We start from the raw sequence: 27,376 nt of genomic DNA on the forward strand, positions 1-27,376 counted from the left end.
TACAAAATGTAGTTTTAGTAAATGTTTAATGCATCAAATTTGTATATAATTTTTTTATATTCTTACGGAAGCCAACATGGAAGCATTTTGTTTTATCTCAAAACTTGTTTTTCTCACATAGTTTAAATTGTTATTCATAAATAAATTATAAAATATATAGCTGTCTTTATATTCTGAAAGGGGATGGTTATATTTACTTGCAAGTGGGATGAAATCGTTTGAATACCACTGGTTTATAGGATCACCATTAGTAATATTCAATTGATACTTTATTATAGTTGATTGGGATAGTGCCACATTACACTAAAAGGTAAGTGACTGTTTTTGTTGTTGTTTTTTAGAAAACTATAGTCGTCCATATATAACTATTTTTACATATTGTAGATTTTTAGCCAATTTCAAAAGACCCACATTTTTTGGTCTGTCTAAGAAATGTCCTAATAGCCTATTGGGTTAAGACACCCCTAAATCCCGCCCTAAAATGCGATTGGGTAAGGAAGCTGTCCGTCACTTGGCCTCCCTGTTGTTGTGATGGTGCCTGGAGTCCTCACGCATCACATTCAGGCCAATGACACGCACCGAGATGAGACACTGAATGATCTCGCAACGCCTAAGAAAGGTAAGGATATTTACCCTAATCCATTCTCACTATATGAGAGATTAGTACATTCATAAAAACATGATCAGTTAATGTATGCTTGCAAATTGTTTACAAGGCTTCTAGATATAAATTGTGTAGCTATCAATCGACAAATCTTGGTGTTGATGTACCTGGTGTGTTACTACCCAGCAGCAGTTTTAGCCTGTAGTGTAAACTACAATTCATATTTGGCGAACATCATCTCATTTAAAAAAAAAAAAAGAATAAAAAAAAGTATATATATATATATATATATATATATATATATATATATATATATATATATATATATATATATATATATATATTTATTATTATTATTATTATTATTATTAGTCATATTTTATGATCATATTGCAGTTCAGCTAGCACTAACATGCGTGGTGTCAACAGTAAGTGTCATGAAAGTGTCTTATCCTTAAAGAGCAATTTTGTTGCCCATAATATTGTTTTATATTTAATTAATTTAATATTTAATATTTTTATTATTATTAGTGTAAAAAATGTCATAATATTTTACAGTTGTACCATTTACAAAGCTTGACAAACTGGTTTAAAATCTTCTAATCAAATGCCATTTGTGATTAACATGATTTTAGTCTTGCTTTAGGGAATTTGTGGGGGTCTACAGAGGGTCTCAGCAGGTGTAAATAATAAAACCGCATTAGTGTTTGAACAGTACAGGTGTGTGAATCTCCAGGCCTGAATTAACAAAGCTGATCCCATATAGCTATTGAATAGAAGTATTAATTTACTGAGAATATTGTAATTTATGATATCGAATGATCCTTTCTAGTTTCTCACGGATTGATGTCAACTTTTGTTCAGGCCCCTTTGATGACTCCTTAGTTGGATGACATGAAACATGGTTTTAGGTCTGAGATTAAAGCCGCTTTGATGCGTTGGGGAATACATTAACAGGGCACAATGCAACGGAAACAGCCTTGTGGTTTCGTCGCATAATCTGCATGTTTTTCCCTCAAAGGTCTAAACATCAATTGAACTTCTTAATTATGTTCCTTATTTAAGGACTCATTAAAATGGACATATTCAGATATGTATCAAAATCTGTTTACATGTTCTGAAGCATGTGTGATGCTTGTGGTTTTATGCATTTTAATGCAGTTGGAAGAATTAATAGCATTATTTAGAAAGAGACGTAACCAGTTCATTTCATTGTGTATTGCAGTGCCTTCTCAAAATATGTACTTGGAAGTCAACTCTCTGGTTACCAAAATTCTTTAAAATATATTATTTTGTGTTCAACAGAAGAAAGAAACTCACACATGTTTGGAACAACATGAGGGTGAGTAAATGATGACAGAATTTTCATTTTTGTGTGAACTATCCCTTTAAATGCCTTCTCTTCTCGTGTGATATGACATACAGTGCTTGGCTTTGGGTTAGATATCAGGTCCAAAATAGGTTTTAAGTGCTTTATTCCTCAATAAATGATTTGCCATTCGGTAGTTGTAGCTACGTGATGGAAATTCCAGATTGGCACCTCTGGCCCCCTATTGTCCCTGATCTTTTCACTACTGAGCTCTTTTTCCCGTCTCTGGCCATGTGTCTCAATCAAAACACACACAGGGGGGCTTTGTGTAGCAGTGCCTATGAGTGTGTACACGAAAGCTGCTAATGAAATCGCATACTGATTAGGTACTACATTTGATTTGGAACTTACAAGGATGTTCCTTGTAGTATGTACTACGTTTGCTATATCATTGCTATGTTGTCAGTGTCATGTGACTTACGGTGTCAGTTGCATCGCTTTACTGCCATTCCCAAATCCTCCCTAATGGCTTTGTGGGATAGTAACGTATCAAAAGGATGTGCACTTCAGAATTGAGTTTTTGAATAAAAAAAAAATCAAAGACTTTTTGCCTACTATTTAATGAATACTATGAATTTGGTATATTCGGATGCAGTGAGGAAAGTCATAGAGTGAATGAGCAATTGAGTAAGAATGTTACTTTCTGTAGAATGAGTCTCTGCATTTGAGCGAAAGATTTTACTAGCTGAGCCCTGTTCATGCAACAAGGCTCAGGGGACACTGATATCCCATTTGGGGAGTGTTTATCTTGTGTGTAGATCAGGGCCGTATTGGTAGAAATGGCCCCTGTGGACAATGCTTCACGCGTAGTCAGTGCAAAGGGAGTCACACAGTTGATGTAAGTACCACATTCTAAATCCTGCCTGTGAGACTCATGCTAATGGTGTCGTGTACCAGAGAGGAGCTAAATGATGAGCTTTTTGCTGTTTTTGACGAATTGATATTGAATTTGGGTTTTAGAAATTAGACAAAAAAAGAGTTTCAATAGAAAATATACACTTTGAAAGGGATATTTCATCGAAAAAATAAAAATTCTGTTATCATTTACTCACGCTTATGTTGTTCCAAATGTGTGACATGAAATTATTAATTCATTAAATTATATATATTTTAAAAAATATATGTATTTAGGGGTAAAGCAGGTTGATATCGGATCCGACGGCAAATCTGAGAGCTTTTTTGTCTCTCCATTGACAGCTACGCAACTGCCACTTTGACGCTTCAAAAAGATCATAAAGAGATCCTAAAATGAATCCATATGAATTGAGCGGTTTAGTCCAAATTTTCTGAAGAGACACGATCGCTTTATATGATGAACAGATTGAATTTAGGCTTTTATTCACAAATAAACATTCATCAGCTCACACATCAGTAATGGTAAATGGAAGCTCAAACATGTTTGCTTGATGTGTGAGAACCAATGAGGTTCATTCTCATGTTACGCAGCACGTTTTAGCTTCAGCAAGAACCAATGAGGTTCATTCTCGTGTTACGCAGCATGTTTGAGCTTCGGCAAGAACCAGTGAGGTTCATTCTCGTGTTACGCAGCATGTTTGAGCTTCAGCAAGAACCAATAAGGTTCATTCTTGTGTTAAGCAGCATGTTTGAGCTTCAGCAAGAACCAATGAGGTTCATTCCCATGTTACGCAGCACGTTTGAGCTTATGCAAGAACCAATGAGGTTCATTCCCATGTTACGCAGCACGTTTGAGCTTATGCAAGAACCAATGAGGTTCATTCTCATGTTACGCAGCACGTTTGAGCTTATGCAAGAACCAATGAGGTTCATTCCCATGTTACGCAGCACGTTTGAGCTTATGCAAGAACCAATGAGGTTCATTCCCATGTTACGCAGCACGTTTGAGCTTATGCAAGAACCAATGAGGTTCATTCTCATGTTACGCAGCACGTTTGAGCTTCAGCAAGAACCAATGAGGTTCATTCTCGTGTTACGCAGCACGTTTTAGCTTCAGCAAGAACCAATGAGGTTCATTCTCATGTTACGCAGCATGTTTGAGCTTCAGCAAGAACCAATGAGGTTCATTCTCATGTTACGCAGCACGTTTTAGCTTCAGCAAGAACCAATGAGGTTCATTCTCATGTTACGCAGCACGTTTGAGCTTCAGCAAGAACCAATGACGTTCATTCTCATGTTACGCAGCACGTTTGAGCTTATGCAAGAACCAATGAGGTTCATTCTCATGTTACGCAGCACGTTTTAGCTTCAGCAAGAACCAATGAGGTTCATTCTCATGTTACGCAGCACGTTTTAGCTTCAGCAAGAACCAATGAGGTTCATTCTCATGTTACGCAGCACGTTTTAGCTTCAGCAAGAACCAATGAGGTTCATTCTCATGTTACGCAGCACGTTTTAGTTTCAGCAAGAACCAATGAGGTTCATTCTCATGTTACGCAGCACGTTTGAGCTTATGCAAGAACCAGTGAGGTTCATTCTCATGTTACGCAGCACGTTTTAGCTTCAGCAAGAACCAATGAGGTTCATTCTCATGTTACGCAGCACGTTTTAGCTTCAGCAAGAACCAATGAGGTTCATTCTCATGTTACGCAGCACGTTTGAGCTTCAGCAAGAACCAGTGAGGTTCATTCTCATGTTACGCAGCACGTTTTAGCTTCAGCAAGAACCAATGAGGTTCATTCTCATGTTACGCAGCACGTTTTAGTTTCAGCAAGAACCAATGAGGTTCATTCTCATGTTACGCAGCACGTTTTAGCTTCAGCAAGAACCAATGAGGTTAATTCTCATGTTACGCAGCACGTTTGAGCTTCAGCAAGAACCAATGAGGTTAATTCTCATGTTACGCAGCACGTTTGAGCTTCAGCAAGAACCAATGACGTTCATTCTCATGTTACGCAGCACGTTTGAGCTTATGCAAGAACCAATGAGGTTCATTCTCATGTTACGCAGCACGTTTTAGCTTCAGCAAGAACCAATGAGGTTCATTCTCATGTTACGCAGCACGTTTGAGCTTCAGCAAGAACCAGTGAGGTTCATTCTCATGTTACGCAGCACGTTTTAGCTTCAGCAAGAACCAATGAGGTTCATTCTCATGTTACGCAGCACGTTTTAGTTTCAGCAAGAACCAATGAGGTTAATTCTCATGTTACGCAGCACGTTTGAGCTTCAGCAAGAACCAATGAGGTTAATTCTCATGTTACGCAGCACGTTTGAGCTTCAGCAAGAACCAATGAGGTTCATTCTCATGTTACGCAGCACGTTTGAGCTTCAGCAAGAACCAGTGAGGTTCATTCTCATGTTACGCAGCACGTTTTAGCTTCAGCAAGAACCAATGAGGTTCATTCTCATGTTACGCAGCACGTTTTAGCTTCAGCAAGAACCAATGAGGTTAATTCTCATGTTACGCAGCACGTTTGAGCTTCAGCAAGAACCAATGAGGTTAATTCTCATGTTACGCAGCACGTTTGAGCTTCAGCAAGAACCAATGACGTTCATTCTCATGTTACGCAGCACGTTTGAGCTTATGCAAGAACCAATGAGGTTCATTCTCATGTTACGCAGCACGTTTTAGCTTCAGCAAGAACCAATGAGGTTCATTCTCATGTTACGCAGCACGTTTGAGCTTCAGCAAGAACCAGTGAGGTTCATTCTCATGTTACGCAGCACGTTTTAGCTTCAGCAAGAACCAATGAGGTTCATTCTCATGTTACGCAGCACGTTTTAGTTTCAGCAAGAACCAATGAGGTTCATTCTCATGTTACGCAGCACGTTTGAGCTTATGCAAGAACCAATGAGGTTCATTCTCATGTTACGCAGCACGTTTTAGCTTCAGCAAGAACCAATGAGGTTCATTCTCATGTTACGCAGCACGTTTGAGCTTCAGCAAGAACCAATGAGGTTCATTCTCATGTTACGCAGCACGTTTGAGCTTCAGCAAGAACCAATGAGGTTCATTCTCATGTTACGCAGCACGTTTGAGCTTCAGCAAGAACCAATGAGGTTCATTCTCATGTTACGCAGCACGTTTGAGCTTCAGCAAGAACCAATGAGGTTCGTTTTCGTGTGTTACGCAAAAAACAATTTGGTCAATGTTTAAATGTGAATAAAAGCCTAAATTAAATCTGCTCATTATATAAAATCATCAAGTCTCTTCAGAAAATGTTGGCTAAACCACTCAATTCATATGGATTAGTTTTACGATCAGTTTATAAACTTTCTGAAGCGTCAAAGTGGTAGTTGCGTAGCTGTCAATGCAGGGACAGAAAGCTCCCAGATTTCACCAAAAAGATCTTAATTTGTGTTCAGAAGATCAACGAAAGTCTTACGGGTTTGGAACGACTTGAGGGTTAGTAATTAATGACAGTTTTTTAATTTTTATGTAAACTAACCCTTTAAAGGCACAGCAGCAAGGTAGGGTAGGGGGCGGAAAATGGGGAGAGAGAGAGAAGGAGATCATAATGCAGACACATGCACATCCATTCACTTGAATGGATCGTTTTAGTATTCCTGCTTGGTTTACACTTTAAAAGAGAATTTTGTCAGCGGTTGAATCTTTGCAGCCCCTTCAGCAATCAGCAGCAGCAGCACCACACACACGTACAGCACGGCGTTTGAAGCCTGAGGATTTGAGTATTCATGAGAAACATCACTTTGATTTTGTGTGCTATGCCGTGGTAAATAGATTGTGTGAAGTAGGGCAATCAGAATGACAGAAAATATAAGGTATCACTATCAGATAGATGTAGATTTTCAGCCCTATGTTGATCTGTACATGCTACCATCCCACTGTTTATGATTATCATCAGTTTATCAATCAGTACACTAAAGGTACACTGATGACATTTTTATTCATATACTTTCAAAGATTAAAGGCATTTACATTGTTACAAAAAAATATTTAAAATAAATGCTGTTCTTATGAGCTTACTATTCATCAAAGAATCCTGAAAAAGTCACAGTTTACTCAAAAAAATATTAAGCATTATAAGATTGCTTCTATATGATTATAAGAAGAAATGTTTCTTGAGCTCCAAAAAAGGAAAAAAAAAAATAATATATATATATATATATATATATATATATATATATATATATATATATAATTATTAATATTTCACAATATTACTGTTTTTAGTGTATTTTTATCAAATAAATGCAGCTGTTTTTCTAAAACAGTAAAATAAAAAAAATTACTGACCCAAAACTTTTAAAAAGCAGTGTATTTCTCACTCAGGATTGTTGAAATCAACAAAATGTTGTTGTGCGAATGAATCTGCAGTCCTATGCTTTGAATGCTCAATGCTGACACCAGTGGATTTAATGAAGAAAAAGACCTCTCAGAAAGACCTGCTGGTTAATTAACAAGTAAGACTGTTTGGGTTCTTATTCGATTGTCAAATCACTGATCATTTATGGTAGTAACACAAACCAGTTAGAGAGATACACAATACACAGGTAAATATACATGACTGTAACACCTGATCAGCTTCAAAGCATGTTTCTACAGATCTGGTTGGTTTGGATATAATCCTAAAATGCTGATGCTCAGGGAGTTAGAACAAAAGAATACAACTGCGTCAAAGAACCCTGTTGAAAACCAAGCTCAGCAGCTTATATCAGCATCACCGCTCGTCTCCACCTGCAAAGAACACATCATCACACTTAAAGGTGTATGTGCAGGTGCAATGCTCAATAGTCCTTTGAGGAGAAACTGCCTCAATTTAACACACCTGGTGTCCTTTGATCATAGAGCATGTGCAAAAAAAAAGTTCACTTTCTGAAAATAGATAGATATGGTAACTCCATCATCTATCTATGAAAATAATGTTAAATCGCATATCAACATTATGAATGATTCAATACTTAAATTACCATTCAAAAGTTTGGGGTCAGTTACATAGGTGCCCATCCTCTATTTTAAACCGTTTCAAACTATAATGTATTACTGTAATTACAAAGCGGACTTTTCAGCATCATTACTCCAGTCTTCAGTGTCACATGATCCTTCAGAAATCATTATAATATGCTGATTTGCTGCTCAACAAACATTTCTTATTATAATCAATTTTGAACAGTTGTTTGTGGGAACTGATCAGTTTTTTCAGGATCCTTTGATGAATATAAAGTTCAAAAGAACAGCATTTATTTGAAATATATATATTTTGTAATATTATAAATGACTTTACTATCATTTTTGATCAATTTAAGGCATCCTTGCTCAATTAAAAGTTAGTTTATTTAAAACAAAATTAACAGTGGTGTTTACTTTTGTAATTGTTTTACTGTCAATACAGTCAGATTAAGCATAATCTGAATTGATATTCTGTTATTGCTTCATACATCATGATATTTGTGGCGTAATGGGTGTGTAGGGCTTTTCTGTGTGTGCTGTTAGTGCTTAGTGGCTCTAGGGCACTCTGTGTACTTCTATTATGCTCTTTAGGGACTTTGTTAAAGAAACTACATCAGCAAACTCACCCTAATTGCATCCTGAAACACACACAAACACACACTGATCTCAGACACATTTGTAGTAACACATTTAATTTATTTCAAATTTAATTATAAATACATGTTTCTTTTTATTTTCTTAAAATTGTAAATCATTTAATTGTAAAATTATTATTTTATTTTTTATTTAATAATGTAAAAGCTTCAGAAACTTACCACCATAAAACTCCACACAGGTTTAGACAAACTAAATTGAAAGAAAAAAAAACATAAACTAAGGGTTTAGTTTACGGAAAGGTGAGTTAAGGACAGGATAAAGGCAGTGTCATGGTCTTAATGTGTTCTTTTCTCTCTCTCTCTCTCTCTCTCTCTCTCTCTCTCTCTCTCTCTCTCTCTCTCTCTCTCTCTCTCTCTCTCTTCCTCTCTTCCCAGGTAAACAGGAATTCTTTAGTTTAGTCCCTACAGTAGTTTACATTGGATATTTAAGGACCACAAAAAAAGGCACGGATTAGGATCTCTGTACACGCTAATCCCAGAAAGAAGACTGTAGAGTGAGTCAGAAGCTCAGAAAAACACACACCGACATGAACAAATCAGAGGGAGTGGCTGTTTTCCATTTGGTTTCCCCATTTCTGAATGACCAACCAGCCAAAGATGTTAAATGAGAGGAAGCGCCATACAAGAAACCAGGACTGCCGAGGGGCAGCGTGGAGCCTTGTTATAGCAGCCAGGCAACAATCACAGCCCTCATCGTTCTCAACGCTGATCCCCAGTCTATTTTTATCGCTGAGGCAACTCACCAATTAAATCGGGCATATCTGATGAGGTTCAGGGAGACGCAGGACTGAGGGGAAGGAACAGCATTGTGCACCTGGCCGCTTGGGTGAAGCAGACGGACCCTAAACAATCTACTCCTTTATACTTGGATATGTGTATAACCTTGAGCTGAGATGTGGCAATAATGAGCTAATTTTGGAAATTGACACAGACATTCAGGACAACATGTGAAGGTGAGAAAGGACTATTCATGAATGTGCGATGATGCTTTGCAATGAAATAATCCTTAAATTGTTCATTTATTTTATTAAAATGTATTTATATACAAATATTATTAGGTTATGTACATTTTTATATTTATTCATTATTTATTATACTTGTATATTTACTATTGCTGTACATATTATGCTATACATATGCTTCAACTCAATTTTCAACAAAAATATACAAGAATCAGTCAGTTTTATGTAATTTAAGTTGGGATGACTTAAACATCCAAGTTGATTGTATTTACAAAATTTAAGGCAGCAACTTTTTTATAGTGTAGCCTACAATAATATTTAAAGTATTTAAATAGTAGTTATATAATACATTATATCATGTTATTTGCTCTATAATAAGCTCCTTGAGTTTATATGTAGAGGTCAAGCAAATTGATCTTCCATCTTGTGTATCATTTTATACCTTCAGGTGGTGCTTTAGTTCCAGGTCTCCTGCCATGAGCTAAGCCCCCCAGTGGCCTGTGGCAGGATGACTGCCGTCTATCCGTCTGGGGGGGGCTCCGTCGGGGTCTCAGTTGTGGGTCCCCAGCGTTATGCACGATGGAGCCGACAAGACAGCTCCGACATCTGCACGGACGACGAGGGGACCCAGCCGCGCCGCCTCACCCCGCTGGAGAAGCTCAATCTGGACATGTGCCAAGATGAGAAGATGGTGCGAGAGCTCACCGTGGGTCGCCGCATCGGTTTCTACAAGATACGTGGCGAGATCGGCTGCGGAAACTTTTCTCACGTCAAGCTGGGCATCCACGCTCTAACGAAAGGTAAGCAGTTGTATGTAATGGTACATATGCTTTGACTTTCTTGAGAAGTTTTCCCGCAAGCTACAGTAGGTGGTTGAGATATCGCGATGTTCATCTTAGAGCAGCCCTCTGACACCAAAGTTTCATGTAAAGTGCCTGGAAATGCATACTTAGAGCCCTGTTTTTTAGTTGCATTGACCTCTATAAAGGTCTTCCCAGTAGATTATAGAAGGCTGAACCTGATCGCAGTCTGGGGCAAATGCAGACATGCAAAGACTCAATGCTAAGAATATTTTCTACAGATAACCAAATTACAATAGAACAGAGACGAATTAATCAGTGCTTTTCAGGTTTTTCAGGTAGGTCTAACAGAGGTTTTCAGGCACAGAAATTCAAATTTAGTTTACATTTTACATTTACTTAAGACATGAACGACTGTGTTTACTAGGATATTCGCCAATATGGGCATTCTGACATAATTTTGTCCGTTCAAGCGCGAAAGAGAACTCTCTCTGTGTGTGCGCACAGAAAACTTCTCACACTGTGCTCGAGTACCGAAATATTTTCTTTTTTTCGTCTGTTTGTGCTTGAATCCTTAAATTGGCAAGGCTTAAAACACGTGCTACTGATAAAAGTTTTGTGATCATTCAGCACTCTGTCTGTCAGTCCTTATTGCCGAGCCCTGACAGTTGTGTTTAAACGAGAATGCACGCGTTGGCGCCGGTAATGCATAGACAGACATTGCGTGAAGATGTGGAGAGTGTCAAAATAAAGGTACAGATTTTTTACACGTTGCATCGATACATCGTATCTTTAGTCATTTGATCGATGTATCAATCCATATTGATGACCCCTAATGTTTGTATACAATTTTGTATATTTAGACTCTACTAAATATTTTTTAATACAATTAATATTAGAATAATTCATATCGTTGTTGCAACATCACTAAACTTGTTGAGAATTGTGAAATTGTGAAAAGTCAAATATTCACTTTTTTTCAATGGTTTAGGGTCGGTAAAATATTTAAATGATTTTGAAAGAAGTATCTTCTGCTCAGCAAGATTGCATTTATTTGAAATACAGTAAAAACTGTAATATTGGGAAATATTATTACAATATTATTGCATTTCTGTGATGGCAAAGCTGAATTTTCATCAGCCATTAATCAAGTTCAAAAGAACAGCATTTGTTTTGTGAAATAGTAAGTTTTTGTAACAATGTAAACGTTTTTACTTTCACTTTTCTTCAATTGAATCCATCTTTGCAAAAAAAAAATATTAAATTAAAGAAATTAATAATAATAAAAAATCTTACTGAATGACCCCAAACTTTTTATCAGCAGCATATACAGAGAATTATTAGGCTGATGATGAATTAGATATCAGTTTTTTTTTTTACATTTTGAATATAAAAATTTAAATATTCAATATTTTTATATTAAAAAAATTATATAATCGTTTTTTTTTTTTTTTTTTTTTTGAATGGTGCAACATCACTAAACATGTTGAAAGTTGTGAAAAATTATATATATATATATATATATATATATATATATATATATATATATATATATATATATATATATACTGTATATTACAACTCATATATTTAGAATATTGCTACATTTGATCCAAAACAGGTAATTAAGTCAAGTCACCTTTATTTATATAGCGCTTTATACAATACAGATTGTTTCAAGGCAGCTTTACAGCGATAACAAATAATTCAATGATCCAAACAGAGTTCATTTCGGCTGTAAAGCAGCCTATAAAAAGAGAATTGTGTCATTGTTCAGTGTTGATTCAGTTCCGTTGTAAAAATCATCAGTTATGAAATGAGTTAATTTCATCTAATATCTTTAAAGCAGTTCCACAGAAAAACAGTGATGTCATCGTCCAGCTCAGTTCAGTTCACATCAATAATATTGTTGAATATTAAGTGTCCCCAACTAATGTAGTAATATATTAATACAATATATACATTCAAATAATATTTTCCTGCCAAACTTGAAAATGAAATGAAAATGTGTCCTGAAAAGTCAGGGTTACATTGATAATGTGGGAAGCATGCCCTCGGTCAAAGTCAAGCTGAGACAAGTTGTCTGGTTCAGACACAGATGGATCGGTTTGAGGTGTCACATTTCTGTCGAGACCTTTAGAATTGCTGTAGGCCTCATCAAAGATTGGTGTGTGTAAGGGATAGGAGGTCGTGGTGTGCCGTTTCAAAGCGATGTGAATTACATGCACAGTGTATTTGTTGTGTTGCAGCAGATCTTGAAGAAAGGGTGTAGAATGACATTCCATATCGCATGGCACACCATATCTGATATCAAAACTGCTCAAAGGTCTTTCCTTTATTACAGTGGACGTTTACTGCTGTTTTGACTAAGCAGTTCATATATACAAATTGCATTAGAATGCATTAAGTATCAAAGACAAAAGAATATGAATGTTTTCTGAATGAGAAGCTCCTGTAGCTGAAAATGTATGTTTTCATTCACAGACAAAGTAGCCATCAAGATCTTGGACAAGACCAAGCTCGATCAAAAGACCCAAAGACTTCTCTCCCGGGAGATATCAAGCATGGAAAAGCTGCACCATCCAAATATCATCCGTCTGTACGAGGTGGTGGAGACTCTGACCCGCCTGCACCTGGTCATGGAGTACGCAAGCGGAGGAGAGCTCTACACAAAGATCAGCACAGAGGGAAAGCTCTCCGACATCGACAGCAAGATTGTCTTCTCTCAAGTTCTCTCAGCCGTGAAGCATATGGTGAGATGTACATGAAGCATGGAATAGAATTCAAGGAGGCAATTCATGAGAAAGTTTAAATGCAAGCTTCGTGTTTTCTCTCTTTTTCCTGGCCTTTCAAATTTGGCAGATTTAAGTATTTCCAAGCTTGTGTAAATAGGGTCGCACACTGAGAGAATCGCAGCGCAGTGCCACGTCTTTAAAATTTGAACACATTGTTTTCTATGATTATATGCATACCAGCAGCACCACTCGCCATCTATCGAGATGTCCAAGGCATGGTGTTTCCAGTCTTAGGTGACAATTAAGAGGCCACTTTTTCTAATCCGTTCTCATAAATGCCGCATGTCCAAGACTTTTGGGCAAAAAGCGTCCTTGTGTCTTTATTGCTACGTGCAGGTAAACTCAAGGCAATTATAAGAGAAGTCACAGAGAATTTTGTCTTTATTTCTTTTTTATTTTATTTGAATGGTACAGTGATCACAAACAGTGATTGACCGTCATAAAGCTGAAAGCAATACAATAGTTCAGAATGAGATTTAAGAATAAATAGGCTAACCAGTGCTCCTCGCAAGATTTCTGATAGAGGAGTGAAAAGAATAATCAGAAGAGTTGTCCAAGAGCCAACACCAAGTTGTATGGTGTTTTTATGTAATGTGCACTGACATTTCTCCTCCAAATATGGTGTGTATTATGGCATCCAAACAGTTCAATTTTGCTCTCATGTGACCACACTATATTCTCCCAGTATTTCACTGGCTTTTCCAAATGTTGTGCAGCAAACTTTAAATGAGCTTCAACATGCTTTTTCTTCAGTAATGGAGTCTTGCGTGGTGAGCGTGCATACAGGCCATGGCGGTGGAGTGCATTACTTACTGTTTTCTTTGAGACAACAGTACCTGCTATCTGCAGGTCTTTTTGAAGCTCTCCACAAGTGATCCTTGGCTCTTGGACAACTCTTCTGATTATTCTTTTCACTCCTCTATCAGAAATCTTGCGAGGAGCACTGGTCGAGGCAAATTTATGGTGAAATGATTGTCTTTCCACTTCCGTATTATGGCCCCAAAAGTGCTCACTGGACCATTCAGAAGCTTAGAATGGCGCCTATAACCAATGCCATCATTATGTTTTGCAACAATTAGGTTGCGAAGGTCTTGAGACAGCTCTTTGCTTTTACCCATCATGAGATGTGTCTTGTGTGACACCTTGGCAATGAGACCTTTTTGTAGGCCATCATTTGGGACTGAACCAGCTGTTATTAATTTCCACTGACAGGGGGCTGGATTGCTTTTTAATTACTGTAAGTTTTCAGCAGTTGTCTTGGCTTTCCATGCCTTTTTGCGCCTCCCTTTCTTCATGTGTTCAATACCTTTTCCCTGTGTCATTTCACATTATTACACATAACTTAACTTGTTTGTTTCTTTGTATGTATGGCTTATTTGGGTTGTTACCAACATCTGGTGAAAATTTCATGTCAATAGCGCCTTTGGAAATATATTTACTGAGAAAAATGATGACGTGTTCAATACTTATTTCTCCCGCTGTATATGTGTGTATATATATATCCAGTTAAATTAATGTATCAACATTGTTATTCAAAATATCTATGTATTTAGTTGTTAATAGTAATTTCTCTTTGTCATTTTGCAGCATGACAATAACATCATTCACAGAGACCTGAAAGCAGAGAATGTTTTTTACACCTGTAGCACATGTGTTAAAGTGGGAGACTTTGGCTTCAGCACCGTCAGCCGTCGCGACGAGACCCTCAACACCTTCTGCGGTTCTCCCCCTTATGCCGCCCCTGAGCTCTTCAGAGACGAACACTACATAGGTGTTTGCGTGGACATCTGGGCCCTGGGGGTCATGCTCTTCTTCATGGTGACCGGCTCCATGCCCTTCCGTGCCGAAACGGTGGCCAAGCTGAAGCGCTGCATCCTGGATGGGTCGTACACAGTGCCTACCTGGGTTCCGGAAGCTTGTCAGAAACTGATCCGGGGCATCCTGCAATCCCAGCCGTCTGACCGCTACAGTGTAGAACAGATGATGGGCTGTGAGTGGCTGCTGCCGGTGGAGTTTCCCAAGGCCATGGAGCCCTTTAAAATGGACCCGCTCCATCTGGCAGAGTCGAAGCTAGGGGAGCTTGAAGAGCATGAGATAGAGGTGAAAAACGCCCTGGAGGCTTTTGGCATCACCGCTGACCACATTCGTAACAACCAGGGCAAAGACTGCAGGAGCTCCATCACTGGAGTCTATCGAATCCTCTTACACCGCTCACATAAACGACAAGCAGTGGACAGCATGCCAGTAGTTACTCACGTAGTAAACGGAACAGATGTTAAAAAGGAGCGTCTGAAGACATACAGGAGCCTGAGGCATACGTCCAAACTCTGCATCATTCTGTGATGCTCAGAAAGCTTATATAGAAATGAGGGACAGATATAGTTCAGCTAGTTATATTTGATATACCTCTTTTGTTATCTTTTTTCATTGAAAAGGAGATCAGTGAATGTCTCTAATGAAGTAGTCTACACGGATGAATGGAAAGTATGAGTGTTTGCAGGTGAGTGAAGCAAGACTTTTGTCTTAATGTCATGGATGTCATGTCATAAATGTAATAAAAGTGCTTTAGACTGCATTGTTTCGAGCATTCTCTTTGCAAATATATTTCAGACACACAATACTTTACCACAAATGTTGGAAAAATAAAGATAAAATAAGAGTCCACTGAAAAATGAATCTCATATATGATTTAAAATATAGAAAATACAGAAATGATAGTGAAAACAAAATATTAGTGTGTGTGCATTCATGCACCTGCACAATTATCTTTGTGAGGACCAGTTTGAGTTTTAGACCATCGGATTAAGGACAAAGAGAGTTAAGTGAGGACATTTTGGCTGGTCCTCACTTTCTGAGACTTGTTTAAGGGTCAAGAGTTGGTTTTAGGGATAAGGTTATAATTAGGTTAAGGCTAGCTTTAAGTTAAATTCCTTAAGGGTTTGGGTTATGCACTTAGTTGTGATGGGTTTTGCAAATGAATGTCCTCACAAAGATAGATGTACCAGAATAGGTGTGTCTTTTTGTGTGTGGTCCAGGTATTCCCAAATGTCCTTGCAAGGATAGTAAAACCTTGAATTTTATTTAAAGATTTTGGTCCCCATGGCATGAGGAAAACTAATACCAAATTATTGTTCTTATTATTATGAAAATTAAAAACATGCTTAATGGTTCCTGTAATTGTTAGGTATATGGGATCAAATGAAAATGTTGTATAGTATAAAAATCATTGATTGAGAGTCCTCAAAAAACACAAAACGTGTGCATACAAAAAAAATACACGATTTATAAGTATGCAATATTCACATGATGATATGCATAGGCTAGAATGTACACTTGTTTGCACATTTAAGTTTCTAATTAACGTTTTTATAATCAAATAATTTATTGTACGTTTTTAGGATTTCTCGATTTAAACTTACAATAACATTAACACATTTTAAAGTTTTACAAAAGTACAGACTCATAAGCGGTTTATTTGAGGCATGATTTATTACACTACAACTCCCAGAAAGCCTTTCGCAGAAGACGTGCACGTACTGATGCACCCTTACGTGATGACGCAATTTTTGCCTCGTTGGAGGGTGATTTCATCAGGAACTGCATTTCAAGACAAAGAGAGAAGGCACTTCCTATTTGTTGTATATGTCAACGTATCTTGTATTGGTACAAGATCAACAGAGGTAAGAATTTATTTCACAGCTTTTTTAGATAGAAATGAGAGCAAAATCACATTTCCTCACAATTCAGTTATTGTAAAGCTGTCAAATGTCAGACCTGTCAGATGCTTTACCAGCAAATTTTTTACGTGATGTAATGTATTCCATGTATCATAACATTTATCACAATAAGCATTCTATTGTTATATTATATTCCGTTCTATTATTAGTAGGCTGTTATTGTTAACAATACATTTGTAAATTCTGCTTCACATATTGCAATGTGTTGAACATAGGAAATCGGATCATATAACCAAATCAGATTAAAATCATATCTGTATCGTCGTGGCACTTGTAACGGTTATTGTTACTAGTGAATAATTAAACGAGCTGTCATCGTGTTACAGTAATTCCCTATCATTTTAAATGGGTTTAAAACTATTTATCAGAAATTATCACACACAACCGTTTTATGTTTGCGATTGTGACTTTTAGCATGCGCTGGACTATGAGCGGTGTGAAACTTGTTAGTTGTCATTTGTGTTGTTCTGTTTAAGACGGAATTACAGTCACATGATGAGAGTGGGCGGGGTCTGAACTTGATCGAGCTGTCAGTGCGCAGCGTCACTGCGGATCTACCCTCTCATTTGATTTCTACTTCCTCTTTTAGATGTCAGTAAGCGAAGATATGGAGAACACAGACCTGCTTGGTCTAATCTTCCCAGATGAAGACCCAGGATCCGGTGATCTGTTCCTCACAGAGGGGAATGACTTCCTGGATGATTTGCTTTTAGGGCATAATGTACGTAACCTTCATGTGTAGTGATCTAATTTTCATGGTTTTCTCATGTAAGTTAGATGCTATAACTGATGCAATCATAGAGCCAGTCTATGATATGAAACTGATAAAAAGAGAATTGTATATATATAGTGCTGTCAAATCTGTATATATATAAAATTCTCTTTTTATCAGTTTCATATCATAGACTAGCTCTATGATCGCATCTTTCTTTGCATTCATCGATTTGACAGCACTAATATACTGTATATCAAATCGATATATATATTATAATAATAGTAATAATAATAATATAATACTTATTGTATTTGGTAATTTGATTAATGCTTTTATTGTTGCAGATGCTGGATGGAATGGATACAGAGGACTTTCTCAGCAGTCTTCTGGGTGAGGAAGAGGATGGTCTGTCTGTCAACTGCTTGTCTCAGTCTCCTCATGGCAGTGACAGCGGCATCTCTGAGGATACCACCCCCCAAAGTCCACATGATGGCAGTGAGACAGACACCGTCCCCAGTCCAGGCCTCGAACCCCTGCTTTATCCCGAGTGTGTGATGGAGAGCTACGAGGCCCAGGTGGTGCAGACAGACCACTGTTACACACTCCCACAGGACACAGACGCCCTGCTCAGTGTCCGCTCGGAGAATCCTGAGTCCGATGTCTTCATAGATGTTGGTACGGTACTGTTGTGGTGGGCTGTGGTGTGAAGGGATGCATGAAATATTCTTGTTTATATGTTCAAAAGGCTTATCTTAAAGTGCCCCATCTTAAGTTTATTTTCTTCCTGTCAGATGACTTTGATGTCAGTATGGACGATGACCTCTCCCCTGAGCCGCCCTGCTCACTTACGATTGAAGACTCCAAACCAGACAACCAGGTACATTTAAAAAAAAAAAAAAAATCTGAAATATGTGTATCCGATTGGAATCTGATCTAAATTATCGGTATCAAAATTCAACACGTCTCCCTTATATTGTCATTTTTTGCTCGACCGGCAACAACATAACCTTGTTTCTGTAGCGACGTTCAGCATGTTTCCTATAACAACGTCTGACCTGTTTACGTTTTACGGCGTGAGAAAGTCACATAAAATCCTATTAGAGCGGTCAGACTGAAATGGATTTCCAGAAATGCAATTTGAATAGGATTTCAAACCACAGTTTGTAGCTGAAACCGGATTTGTAAAAATCACATTTTATATGATTTTTTGCTAAATGTGATCAGATTACGAGGCTATAATGTGCATATTCTGCCTCCAGTTCCAATTCAAGGAGATTGTTTTGACCGATGAAGAGAGGAGACTTCTGGCAAAAGAAGGTGCAAGTATTCCAAGTCAGATGCCTCTTACAAAGGTAAGAGAAATGGATTCTGATTTATGATGGTTTCATATTAAAGTTTAAATGAAACGCAAAATGAAATATAATATGATAGTGTTAGTTAAAAGGCTGTGTTTCTTTAGGCCGAGGAACGGACCCTGAAGAGGGTGAGGAGAAAGATCCGGAACAAGCAGTCTGCTCAGGAGAGTCGCAAAAAGAAGAAAGTTTATGTTGATGGCCTAGAAAACAGGTTCGTGTGGAGAGACAGACACCATGACACATATAATGTCTCTCAAAATTGAGGCAGCACTTAACACCTATATAAAGGTACTTATATAAGTAACTATAAAGGTATTGCATAATATAATGTATATTGAATGTGTGTAATTGCTATAGTTCAGTTAATCTATAATTAATTTCATTAATAAGGTTTCAGGAATGAATGATATATATTGTGCATTGGAAGCATTTGATTATTACAATTATTACTTATGCTCACCAAGGCTGCATTTATTTGATCAAAAATACATTAAAAACTAATTTTGTGGAACATTATTACAATTTTAAATAACTGATTTCCATTTGAATATATTTTAAAATATAATTTATTCAATGTGATGGCAGAGCTGAATTTTCTACAGTCTTCAGTGTCACATGATCCTTCAGAAATGATTCTGATTTGCTGCTCAAGGATTCTTTAAAAAATAGAGTTCAAAAGAACAAATATCTGAATAAATGACTTTGTGTTTATTAAGCAATTGAAATAAATGTTTTGTGTGTCCATAGGGTGGCGATCTGCACTGCTCACAACCAGGAATTACAAAAGAAAGTTCAGATGCTGCAGAAACAAAACATGTAAGTGTACATCATGTGTTAGCACAACATTATTTTCTATTTAATTCATCTTAATATTGGTTGTAATAATACCTAAATGCTATTAACTAGAATTGTTGTTTTTGTATCTTTAGGTCCCTAATTGAACAGCTAAGAAAATTGCAGGCTATGGTGAAAATGTCCACAATGAAAACCACCACGACTAGCACTTGTATCATGGTGAGTTTTCACCACTGTGGCAATTTAATCTCTCAGTAGGGTTGAATTGGTCTTAAATGAAATATGAGTTTAAACTTTCACCAGCATGTAATCGTAACATTGTCTTGCATGAATACAATAGCAGTGTGATGCGTTTCTTGACCTTCTCTGTTTTTTTTTTTTCTAGGTGTTCCTGCTTTCTTTTTGTCTGATCATTTTCCCCTCAGTCAATCCTTTTGGCAGCAGAAATCAGAAAGAACTCTATACATCATCTACAGGTGAGCACAACGTTTGTCATTGTTCCTGTAGGGTAGTGAGGAATGTTGTCCTGCTTGTTGTTCTGCTATGTTTTGTTCTACTTATAGAATAATGCTATTTCAGTAATCATTGGTGTACCAGTGAAATTCCACAATTCTCAATACCAATTTTAACATTACAGCAATAACACATTTATTTAAAGTCGACATGAAACAGAAGTTCCATATTGTGCCATATATCTGAATGAAATGGCTTCTCAAAAAAAAAAGGGGGGGGGGGGACTTGATTTTGTCCATCGAGAGTTGATTGGATGGCTGCGATTTGCTATTGCTGTGATGTCATGTGAGTGACAGCGCCAGTAAACACATCATCAGAGATGTTGCAAGAGAGAGGGGAAGTTATTTTGATTTAAGATTACGAAGGCACATTAATAAATAAATAAAAGATGTGCAAGAATAAATAATTTTTAAGAAATACTGCAATATTCCATAAAAGTAAGAGTGGTCAATTTTGATTTCATGGTGACTTTAAACATTTATTTAAAAAAAAAAAAAAGTTAAATAGTTAATATAAATATAATATAAATATAAACAAATTACATTAAAATTAATAGCATATACCTACAAAAATAAACATTGATTAAAGTTTTTAAAAATCAATATTCTAGTAATTCTAAATAATCAAATAAAATTAATATGCAAATTAATTAAACAGCTTCATGTTTCTTAGATATCTGGGAGCAGAATAAAGTTCTAAAATAAAATCTAAATCAAAAGCTATTTACATTATAATATCATAAAAAGTGCAGGAAGAGATTGGTGTTACGATTGTTTTTATTTTAGCATCAATTTTGTAATTAAGTCATTTAAGAATGTGGTTTTCCACTGCTTTCTAGGGATGTCCCGAGCCCTGCGGTCTTATCCGGCTATCATGAAAGAGGAAATTATATCCACCTCCGCTAAAGAAGTGCCGGAGCAGGATGTCCTCCTAGTGGCCACCATAGAGAATAAGCAGGTGCTGCTGTCCGGCGGTCAGAACCACACTCCTGACTACCAGCGGGTCGAGCAGTCTGACTCCGAGTCTGGTGTCAACAGCAACTCATCCGCTGACTTCCCCGCTGCTGCCCAGTCAGATCTCAAAGCAGACGGAGCTCTCTCAGAGTCTCACAGGAACTCCCCAGCATCTCCGGTGATCTACGACGGGCAGAGCAAAACCAAGGAGAGCTGGATGGAGCAGAAACCCACGTCAGTTATAATACAACAGCACCGATCCGATGAAATGTAGGAAAGCATCTAAAACAAACCTTGCTTTGTTTTAGGTAAAAGATTCAGTATAGCCATTTCTCTTAATTGCAGCATCACAGTCTGACCATTTTTCCTTTATTGTTTACATTTGATATGGATCTATTGTCATGCTATAATAGCACTTTTTATGAAACCCAGCCATTATTGTTCATTTTCTTCTGCACAAATGATGGTTCTTTTTTAATGGAAATGTGAATGAGTTACATTGTATTGAACTCTGCATTGCATCCTCATTGAGTTTTAGTACATTTAGGAAATGTATTAATTTGTCTGTATTACTTGAGACATTTTAGGTGTTTGGACATCTAGTAAAATATTATTTCCCTTTTTTAATAAGGGAGCCACATGCTTAAAGAGATTCCACCACTGAAATATCAGTCATAGTGACATGGGAGTGTATTTAGAAAAGGGAAATGCTAATTCTTTTGTAAAGGTTGTTTTCTGCTTGTGCATTATTTGTGGCTTAGAACCCCTTCCGTTAAACTGCTGTAAATTTAGCTTTAAATGTACCTTTTAGAGGGGGTATAGTGTTGCACATACATCAACACAATAAAAAAAGGGTTTACGTCTATATATGTATATATACATATAAAACAAATGTCATGATCTGCTGTGTCAGTGAAGCATTTTTATGTCATTTTGATGTAGATATTTTATTGCAGTCTTTTTTATTGATTTCTTTCAGTCTTTGGTCATATGATGCACTGATGTGTCTACAAACTTGGAATGTTGATAAACTTCATATCTGTCTTGATCATGTAATTATCTATTAAAAAGGATCAGTTTACTATGAATACATGCATTTTTTTGTCATTCATCACAATGAAAACTGATATTAAGAAATGGCAACTAATGAACGGCCAAGCATTGTACATAATTCTAGACATGACGCATATGAATCGATCAGGGTAAGATTTATGCATGGCACGTGTTTGCACATCTTCAATTACGAGGACCTTTTTTTTTTTTTTTTTTACTCTAATAGTAAAACACTGTTAGACAATTACTATCTAAATTAACCACATTTTAAACATCGTGCAGAAACCTCTTATCTCCAGTGTTTTGCAAATATTTAACCAATGAAACGTATTAAAAAGAGCTTCCCAGATAGCAACAAAGTCTGGGCCGAGTCTGGCTTACATTAGGCACTTCTGGCTTAATTCTGGCACTGTTTTTTTCACACTCTTGTGTCAAACAGTATTAGGCTAAGCTCTGGCTGGAGTCTGGCTAACCAAAAGAAACAAAAATCTAATTGTATCTTTTTGGCTGAGCCCTGGCTTGAGCTCGGTATGCCAGAATAAGAAAATATTTGGCTGAGATCTGGTTGGGTTTTGGTAGAAGAGTAAATAAAAGATCTCTGGCATGAATGTGCTCTACTGTAAAATAGCCGTGTAAAATGTGGTGCTAATTGGTTCATATTTTATACATCATTATAAGGTTAATTTTGTCAAAACAGAATAAAATGAAATCTGTTTATTATAGGCCTATTTAAAAAAATACCTATAGATATTTATTCACTTTTACACATAAAAAGACCTTTCCTTTTTTTAAAGGAAAGAAGACTTGATTATTCTGTTGGCAAGATTATTTTAATGGGTAGTTAAGGAGGTGACAATGTGCAAAGTAAAAAAAAAAAAAAAAAAAAAAAAACAATGAGATGTTTGCAAAATGTTTGAAGACAAAGACAAATGGTTCAGTCTGCAGCATATAAGACAAAAGATTGAATGGGACTGAATGAGTACTTTGTGATTATCCAAATGGTAGTCAAAATGCCACAAACAAAGTTTTGGCGAATTAATTACCATTTGTACAGTCTAACGACAGTTTTACTACAAAAACCCGTGGTTAAAGTGTTTTTTAGAGCAGTCTTGCTCGGCAGACGGGTCAATGCGGCGTCTGTGGTTGCTGATACGATGACGCAGTTTGCAATGCATCATGGAAAAAGTAGTTGATTTACATATACGGCGTTAAATCCGGTTTAAAAAAAGGACTACTTTTCCCAGAGTGCACCCCGTGACATCATCCCGCCTACCAGAGGATCCGGAAGTTACGTAGCAGTTGTTCAGCGACTCGTATTTTCCAACGCAGTCTCGCGGTGAAATTCAAATTGTCGTTCTAACTTCGACAATCACGCTATCTTGGTTTTATCTTTTAAAGTTTTAATACATGATCAAGGTAAGTTGATACTTCTAAACTAACACGTAAGTTAGATTTTAATCTATAGCGCAGTACAAGATAGGCTTTTTTTGGGTTGTTTTCTGTGGTTGGATTGTATTTGTTATTATGTTAGAGGTTCTAGAATTATCCCCCATTTACAGTGCTTATAGGAAAATATGTGAGCTTACAGTGAGCGAAGTAACATGAGAAAAAGGGCTATTAAAAGAGTCAACAGGATGTTTGAATCTTTGGAAAAAGAAATCAATTCAGGATACAACTTTACAGTCTCCCGAACAGGCAATACAATCACCGTGGCATCATGAAACACCCAGACCACAGAGAAAAAGCCTCTCAAGCGATGACCGATTAATAAGATGTAAGATTTATTTTGTTTTTTTTACTATCATATATTCACTGTTAGCGTAAGGCTCATGTCATAGCAAAGGTGGTGTGGTAAACCTTTCAATACCTGTGTTTAATGTTTTAGCACTTCTCCATGACATAATATCTAAACAAGAGATCCTTATGGAGCAGCAGAGGAACATAAGGATGGTGCAAGATCTCAAAGGAAACAACGTTCAGGAGATCACAGAGGCACAGAACCAAAGTCCAAACCTGTTTCCAATTGAAGACTTAGGTCATTAACTTCCCTGGAAAGTGATCTTCGATCATGTCCAGAAACAAGACAAAAAGTGGTAGGTAACACCGTCAGTAATGCATGCTGTTATCACTCACAAGTCTGGTTGTAATTAAATGGTGTGTGTGATCAATTTAAAACATGAAAAATCTATAACCATAACAAAAACTCTTTATATTTGTCTAATTTGGTAAATATAATATCGATATTAGAAACAAAAGCATGTTTTAGTGTTTTGACTTCATAGTGATGGCATGTTTTAAAAATATTTCAGGTACTTGAACTGGGATTGTTGGGTGGAGTCGACGTAAAGGACACGTCTGGCAGATTATGAGGCAAGCAATCAAAAATGACTTTGTCAAAGTGGTAAACTGGAGAGTTTGAGTTGTACATGGGAAAACACCTTTCCAAAGCTTGCAGCTTAAAAACATTGTGATTGGTAAGTGCATTTTTATTGTGTCAAAGTCTATCTGGAACTTCATGACTATTCCCTCATGTCATGAATGAATGTTGCAAGTTTTAATTCTTTGACTGGTGGTGTCTTTTAATACAAATGCTTTATGTCTCTATTGTTCATTTTAATTAAAAGTATTTTTTAACTGTATTTGTATGCTCCTATTCTAGAGGCTGTAAGAAGAAATCCTGTGTGTGCACGGACATCGGAGCTGGAGGTCGAAAAAGTTATTAAAAGGTGGTTTCATCTAGCTGGTGATCGTGAGGGTGGCAGAAAAAGGACACCTTTGCAAAATGTTAATGTAAGCCACACATTTTAAGTTATCAGGGACTTTGTTTTGCATTGTTGCAACTTATATTTTTACCTTTTTTGCACATCTGTAAATATAAATTGTATTTCATTTGTCTTTTATAACCAGCTTTTAGTTTGTTTCTGTACTTTTATTATTTATGCATGACACATTTACACTTTTGCTTTATTGTTTGTATCAGTTTAATTTATTGCTTGGTTTCTGTTGCTTTTTAGTACGGTGGCCGAGAGGGCTCAACACGCTGCAACAGAAGAAAATGCAAGGAAATAGAAAAACACAAGCAAATGAAGAAAACATCTTCATCAGTTTGACAGCACATGTGCAGCAAATATGCAAAAAAAAACCAAATACAGAAACGCGCTGCAAATGGCAGACCAACAGCGCAAATATCTACAGTAGTGTTTTTATTATTATTTATTGGTTGCATTGTATTTGCAGTGTGTGTGTGTATATTTCACACACAATATGTGTTGTGAAACTTATGTTTTCTTAACTTGCTGGTGTTTTTCCTATTTGCATGTTTTCTTCTGTTGCAGGACGTTGAAGTCTCTTGCTGTTTGCAGCGCGTTTTTGTATTTGGTTTCTTAATTTGCTGGTGTTTTTCTGAATTACCTGTTTGCATGTTTTCTTCTGTTTCCATGCGTTGAGATCTCTCAGCCACCGTATTTTGGTTCGTTTTTGTATTGCATTATTTAAGCATGCCACAAACTTTTTTTTTATTGCATTATTTTTGTAACATTTTAATTTAGTGCTCTGTCTTTTTTTTCTTGTATTGTGACTATTTGTTGCTTTTGTTTTGCCTTACTCTAGTATTGTTTTATCTTGTCTTTTTCCCATAGTTTTTATTTTTCTTCCCCTCTCAATAAAATGCTGTACTTTGCATTTGTGTAGTGTCATTATTTTATTATTCCTTGCACAATATATAAGTATTACACAGGGATCATTTCTGGTTCAGTTTTGGGGACTGGTATAATATTGGCCCCGTTATGGCTGTTTTCTGGAGCTTCTGGATAAGTTGTGGCTGAGTTCTGGGGTAAAGCTGGTGGCAGTTTGGCCCTTGTCTGGCTGACATCTGGGGATTACGGTGTGGTTTTGGGCCAGTTCTGGATAATATCTGGGTACATTGTAAAACTATGGGTGAGTTTTGGTCTGCTTCCGGCATTGATCTGGTTGACTTTCGGCAAACAGCACTTGGGCCAACCTTGGACCGTAATTCCATGCGGTATGTGGGCCAAAATCTCAGCCGAAATTTAGCCAGATCCGGCCCAAAGCCAATTTGCTATCTGGGTTGTGACTGAACCTCGCATCTCCATTGGATCCTCAAACTGTCAGTCAAACTTAATAACTCCACCAGCCTCTATCACGACTGAAGTGCTTCTTCACGCAGTTTGGACCGTCTCTGCTTGTTTGCAATGCAAAAGGGTAAATAAAGAACGTGTTCTTTGAATAAGTGCAGCGTTTTCTTTACTCAAGAAACATTAAGGCTAATGTTTTATGTATTTGAGGAGCGGAGAAGAGTGTCTTGGTCTAGCATTTGCCAATACTTTCTTTCGCCTGTGCAAAACACTTCATCTTCTACAACATGAGATTTTGGCAGAAAATCCAAATGACAGAAAAAAATGTGTGCCCACAAAGCTACAATAAACCAAATAACCTGTAAATTGGCAAAAACGTAATGCGATGCACTTACTGCCTCAAAAAAAATTATTATGTCTACGTCACAATATTTACATTTATGCATTTAGCATTTATGAGGTAAATCCGGCCCTGCATATGATGCAACTAATTTCAAAACACAACTGGGATTCTTAGAAAGTGATCTATAAAAGTCTTACATTGAAACTAGGTCAATCTTCTGTGCATGTCCAAGCATGTTACAACCAGACATGACCTCTTTTGGCTGCTAGAAGAAAATGCAAATCAACCCAAATTAACCTAGAAACCAATTATCCTGTCTGATATGCACAAACCAAAACTGAGATGCAAATCTGTACCTTAATTGGCTATATAATTTTTGGATACCCTCTCTCCAGCACACACACACACACACACACACACACAAAGTCATAACTTTAAAAGGCTCTCATATATAAATTACAAAATATTGTTTACAAATATCCTCAATATCGCTCAAATATCCATGAGCAAGATTAAATTAGAAGAGTTTAAAGGAAATGTAAATATCTTTGGAACGCTGATAAATCGGTGATGTAACTTCCTTGTTGTTCCTGCAGGTGGCGCCAGAACATCTCGCATCACTGCACTATCATTAGTTCTGCACCGGTGGCTTAGAAGAGGAGGGACAATAAATCTATTGCTATTATTCCACGTTCGACCATCAGCTGTACAGTTTTACCGTAGTATCATGTATCATACCCTGCAGGTTTAATTTCAGATGCATGAATTCGTGGAGTGTTGACATGAGCAAATACTCATCCCTGAG

At 37.0% G+C, this 27,376-nt stretch overlaps 2 protein-coding genes and 1 long non-coding RNA gene across 5 annotated transcripts; all 3 read left to right on the plus strand.

Moving 5' to 3' along the window:
• Positions 1-510: 510 nt before the first annotated feature.
• Positions 511-15,587, plus strand: nim1ka (NIM1 serine/threonine protein kinase a). 2 transcript variants are annotated; one of them, XM_084388484.1, is made up of 6 exons: positions 523-619; positions 1,910-1,946; positions 8,832-9,409; positions 9,867-10,218; positions 12,703-12,971; positions 14,601-15,587. In XM_084388484.1, the coding sequence occupies exons 4-6, from the start codon at positions 9,927-9,929 to the stop codon at positions 15,354-15,356; spliced, it is 1,317 nt and encodes a 438-aa protein (XP_084244610.1). In that variant the 5' UTR covers positions 523-619; positions 1,910-1,946; positions 8,832-9,409; positions 9,867-9,926; the 3' UTR covers positions 15,357-15,587. The 2 variants fall into 2 exon arrangements, with proteins under 2 accessions (XP_084244609.1, XP_084244610.1); XM_084388483.1 differs by lacking the exon at positions 1,910-1,946 and having other exon boundaries at positions 511-619.
• Positions 15,588-16,587: 1,000 nt separating this feature from the next.
• Positions 16,588-22,169, plus strand: creb3l3l (cAMP responsive element binding protein 3-like 3 like). Its single transcript, XM_084388730.1, has 10 exons — positions 16,588-16,693; positions 17,340-17,471; positions 17,810-18,140; positions 18,257-18,342; positions 18,725-18,817; positions 18,925-19,031; positions 19,568-19,636; positions 19,750-19,834; positions 20,001-20,091; positions 20,967-22,169. Exons 2-10 carry the CDS (start codon positions 17,340-17,342, stop codon positions 21,353-21,355), a joined length of 1,383 nt encoding a protein of 460 aa, XP_084244856.1. The 5' UTR covers positions 16,588-16,693; the 3' UTR covers positions 21,356-22,169.
• A 1,248-nt stretch (positions 22,170-23,417) lies between these two features.
• Positions 23,418-25,983, plus strand: LOC311278860. Of its 2 annotated transcripts, none has more exons than XR_014625486.1 (6): positions 23,418-23,550; positions 23,818-23,908; positions 24,020-24,227; positions 24,444-24,608; positions 24,794-24,924; positions 25,149-25,983. It is a non-coding gene; the product is annotated as an uncharacterized lncRNA (long non-coding RNA). The 2 variants fall into 2 exon arrangements; XR_014625487.1 differs by having other exon boundaries at positions 23,830-23,908.
• Positions 25,984-27,376: the final 1,393 nt, after the last annotated feature.

Source organism: Rutilus rutilus, assembly GCF_951802725.1.
Source record: "Rutilus rutilus genome assembly, chromosome: 19".
NCBI classification, from domain to species: domain Eukaryota; kingdom Metazoa; phylum Chordata; class Actinopteri; order Cypriniformes; family Leuciscidae; genus Rutilus; species Rutilus rutilus.

Coding starts and splice junctions, on each gene's coding strand:
- nim1ka (XM_084388483.1), top strand. CDS start 9,927: ATGACTGCCGTCTATCCGTCTGGGGGGGGCTCCGTCGGGGTCTCAGTT. Junction 10,219..12,702: donor CATCCACGCTCTAACGAAAG/GTAAGCAGTTGT, acceptor TTTCATTCACAG/ACAAAGTAGCCATCAAGATC. Junction 12,972..14,600: donor TCTCAGCCGTGAAGCATATG/GTGAGATGTACA, acceptor GTCATTTTGCAG/CATGACAATAACATCATTCA.
- creb3l3l (XM_084388730.1), top strand. CDS start 17,340: ATGTCAGTAAGCGAAGATATGGAGAACACAGACCTGCTTGGTCTAATC. Junction 18,343..18,724: donor ACTCCAAACCAGACAACCAG/GTACATTTAAAA, acceptor TTCTGCCTCCAG/TTCCAATTCAAGGAGATTGT. Junction 19,835..20,000: donor CGACTAGCACTTGTATCATG/GTGAGTTTTCAC, acceptor TTTTTTTTCTAG/GTGTTCCTGCTTTCTTTTTG.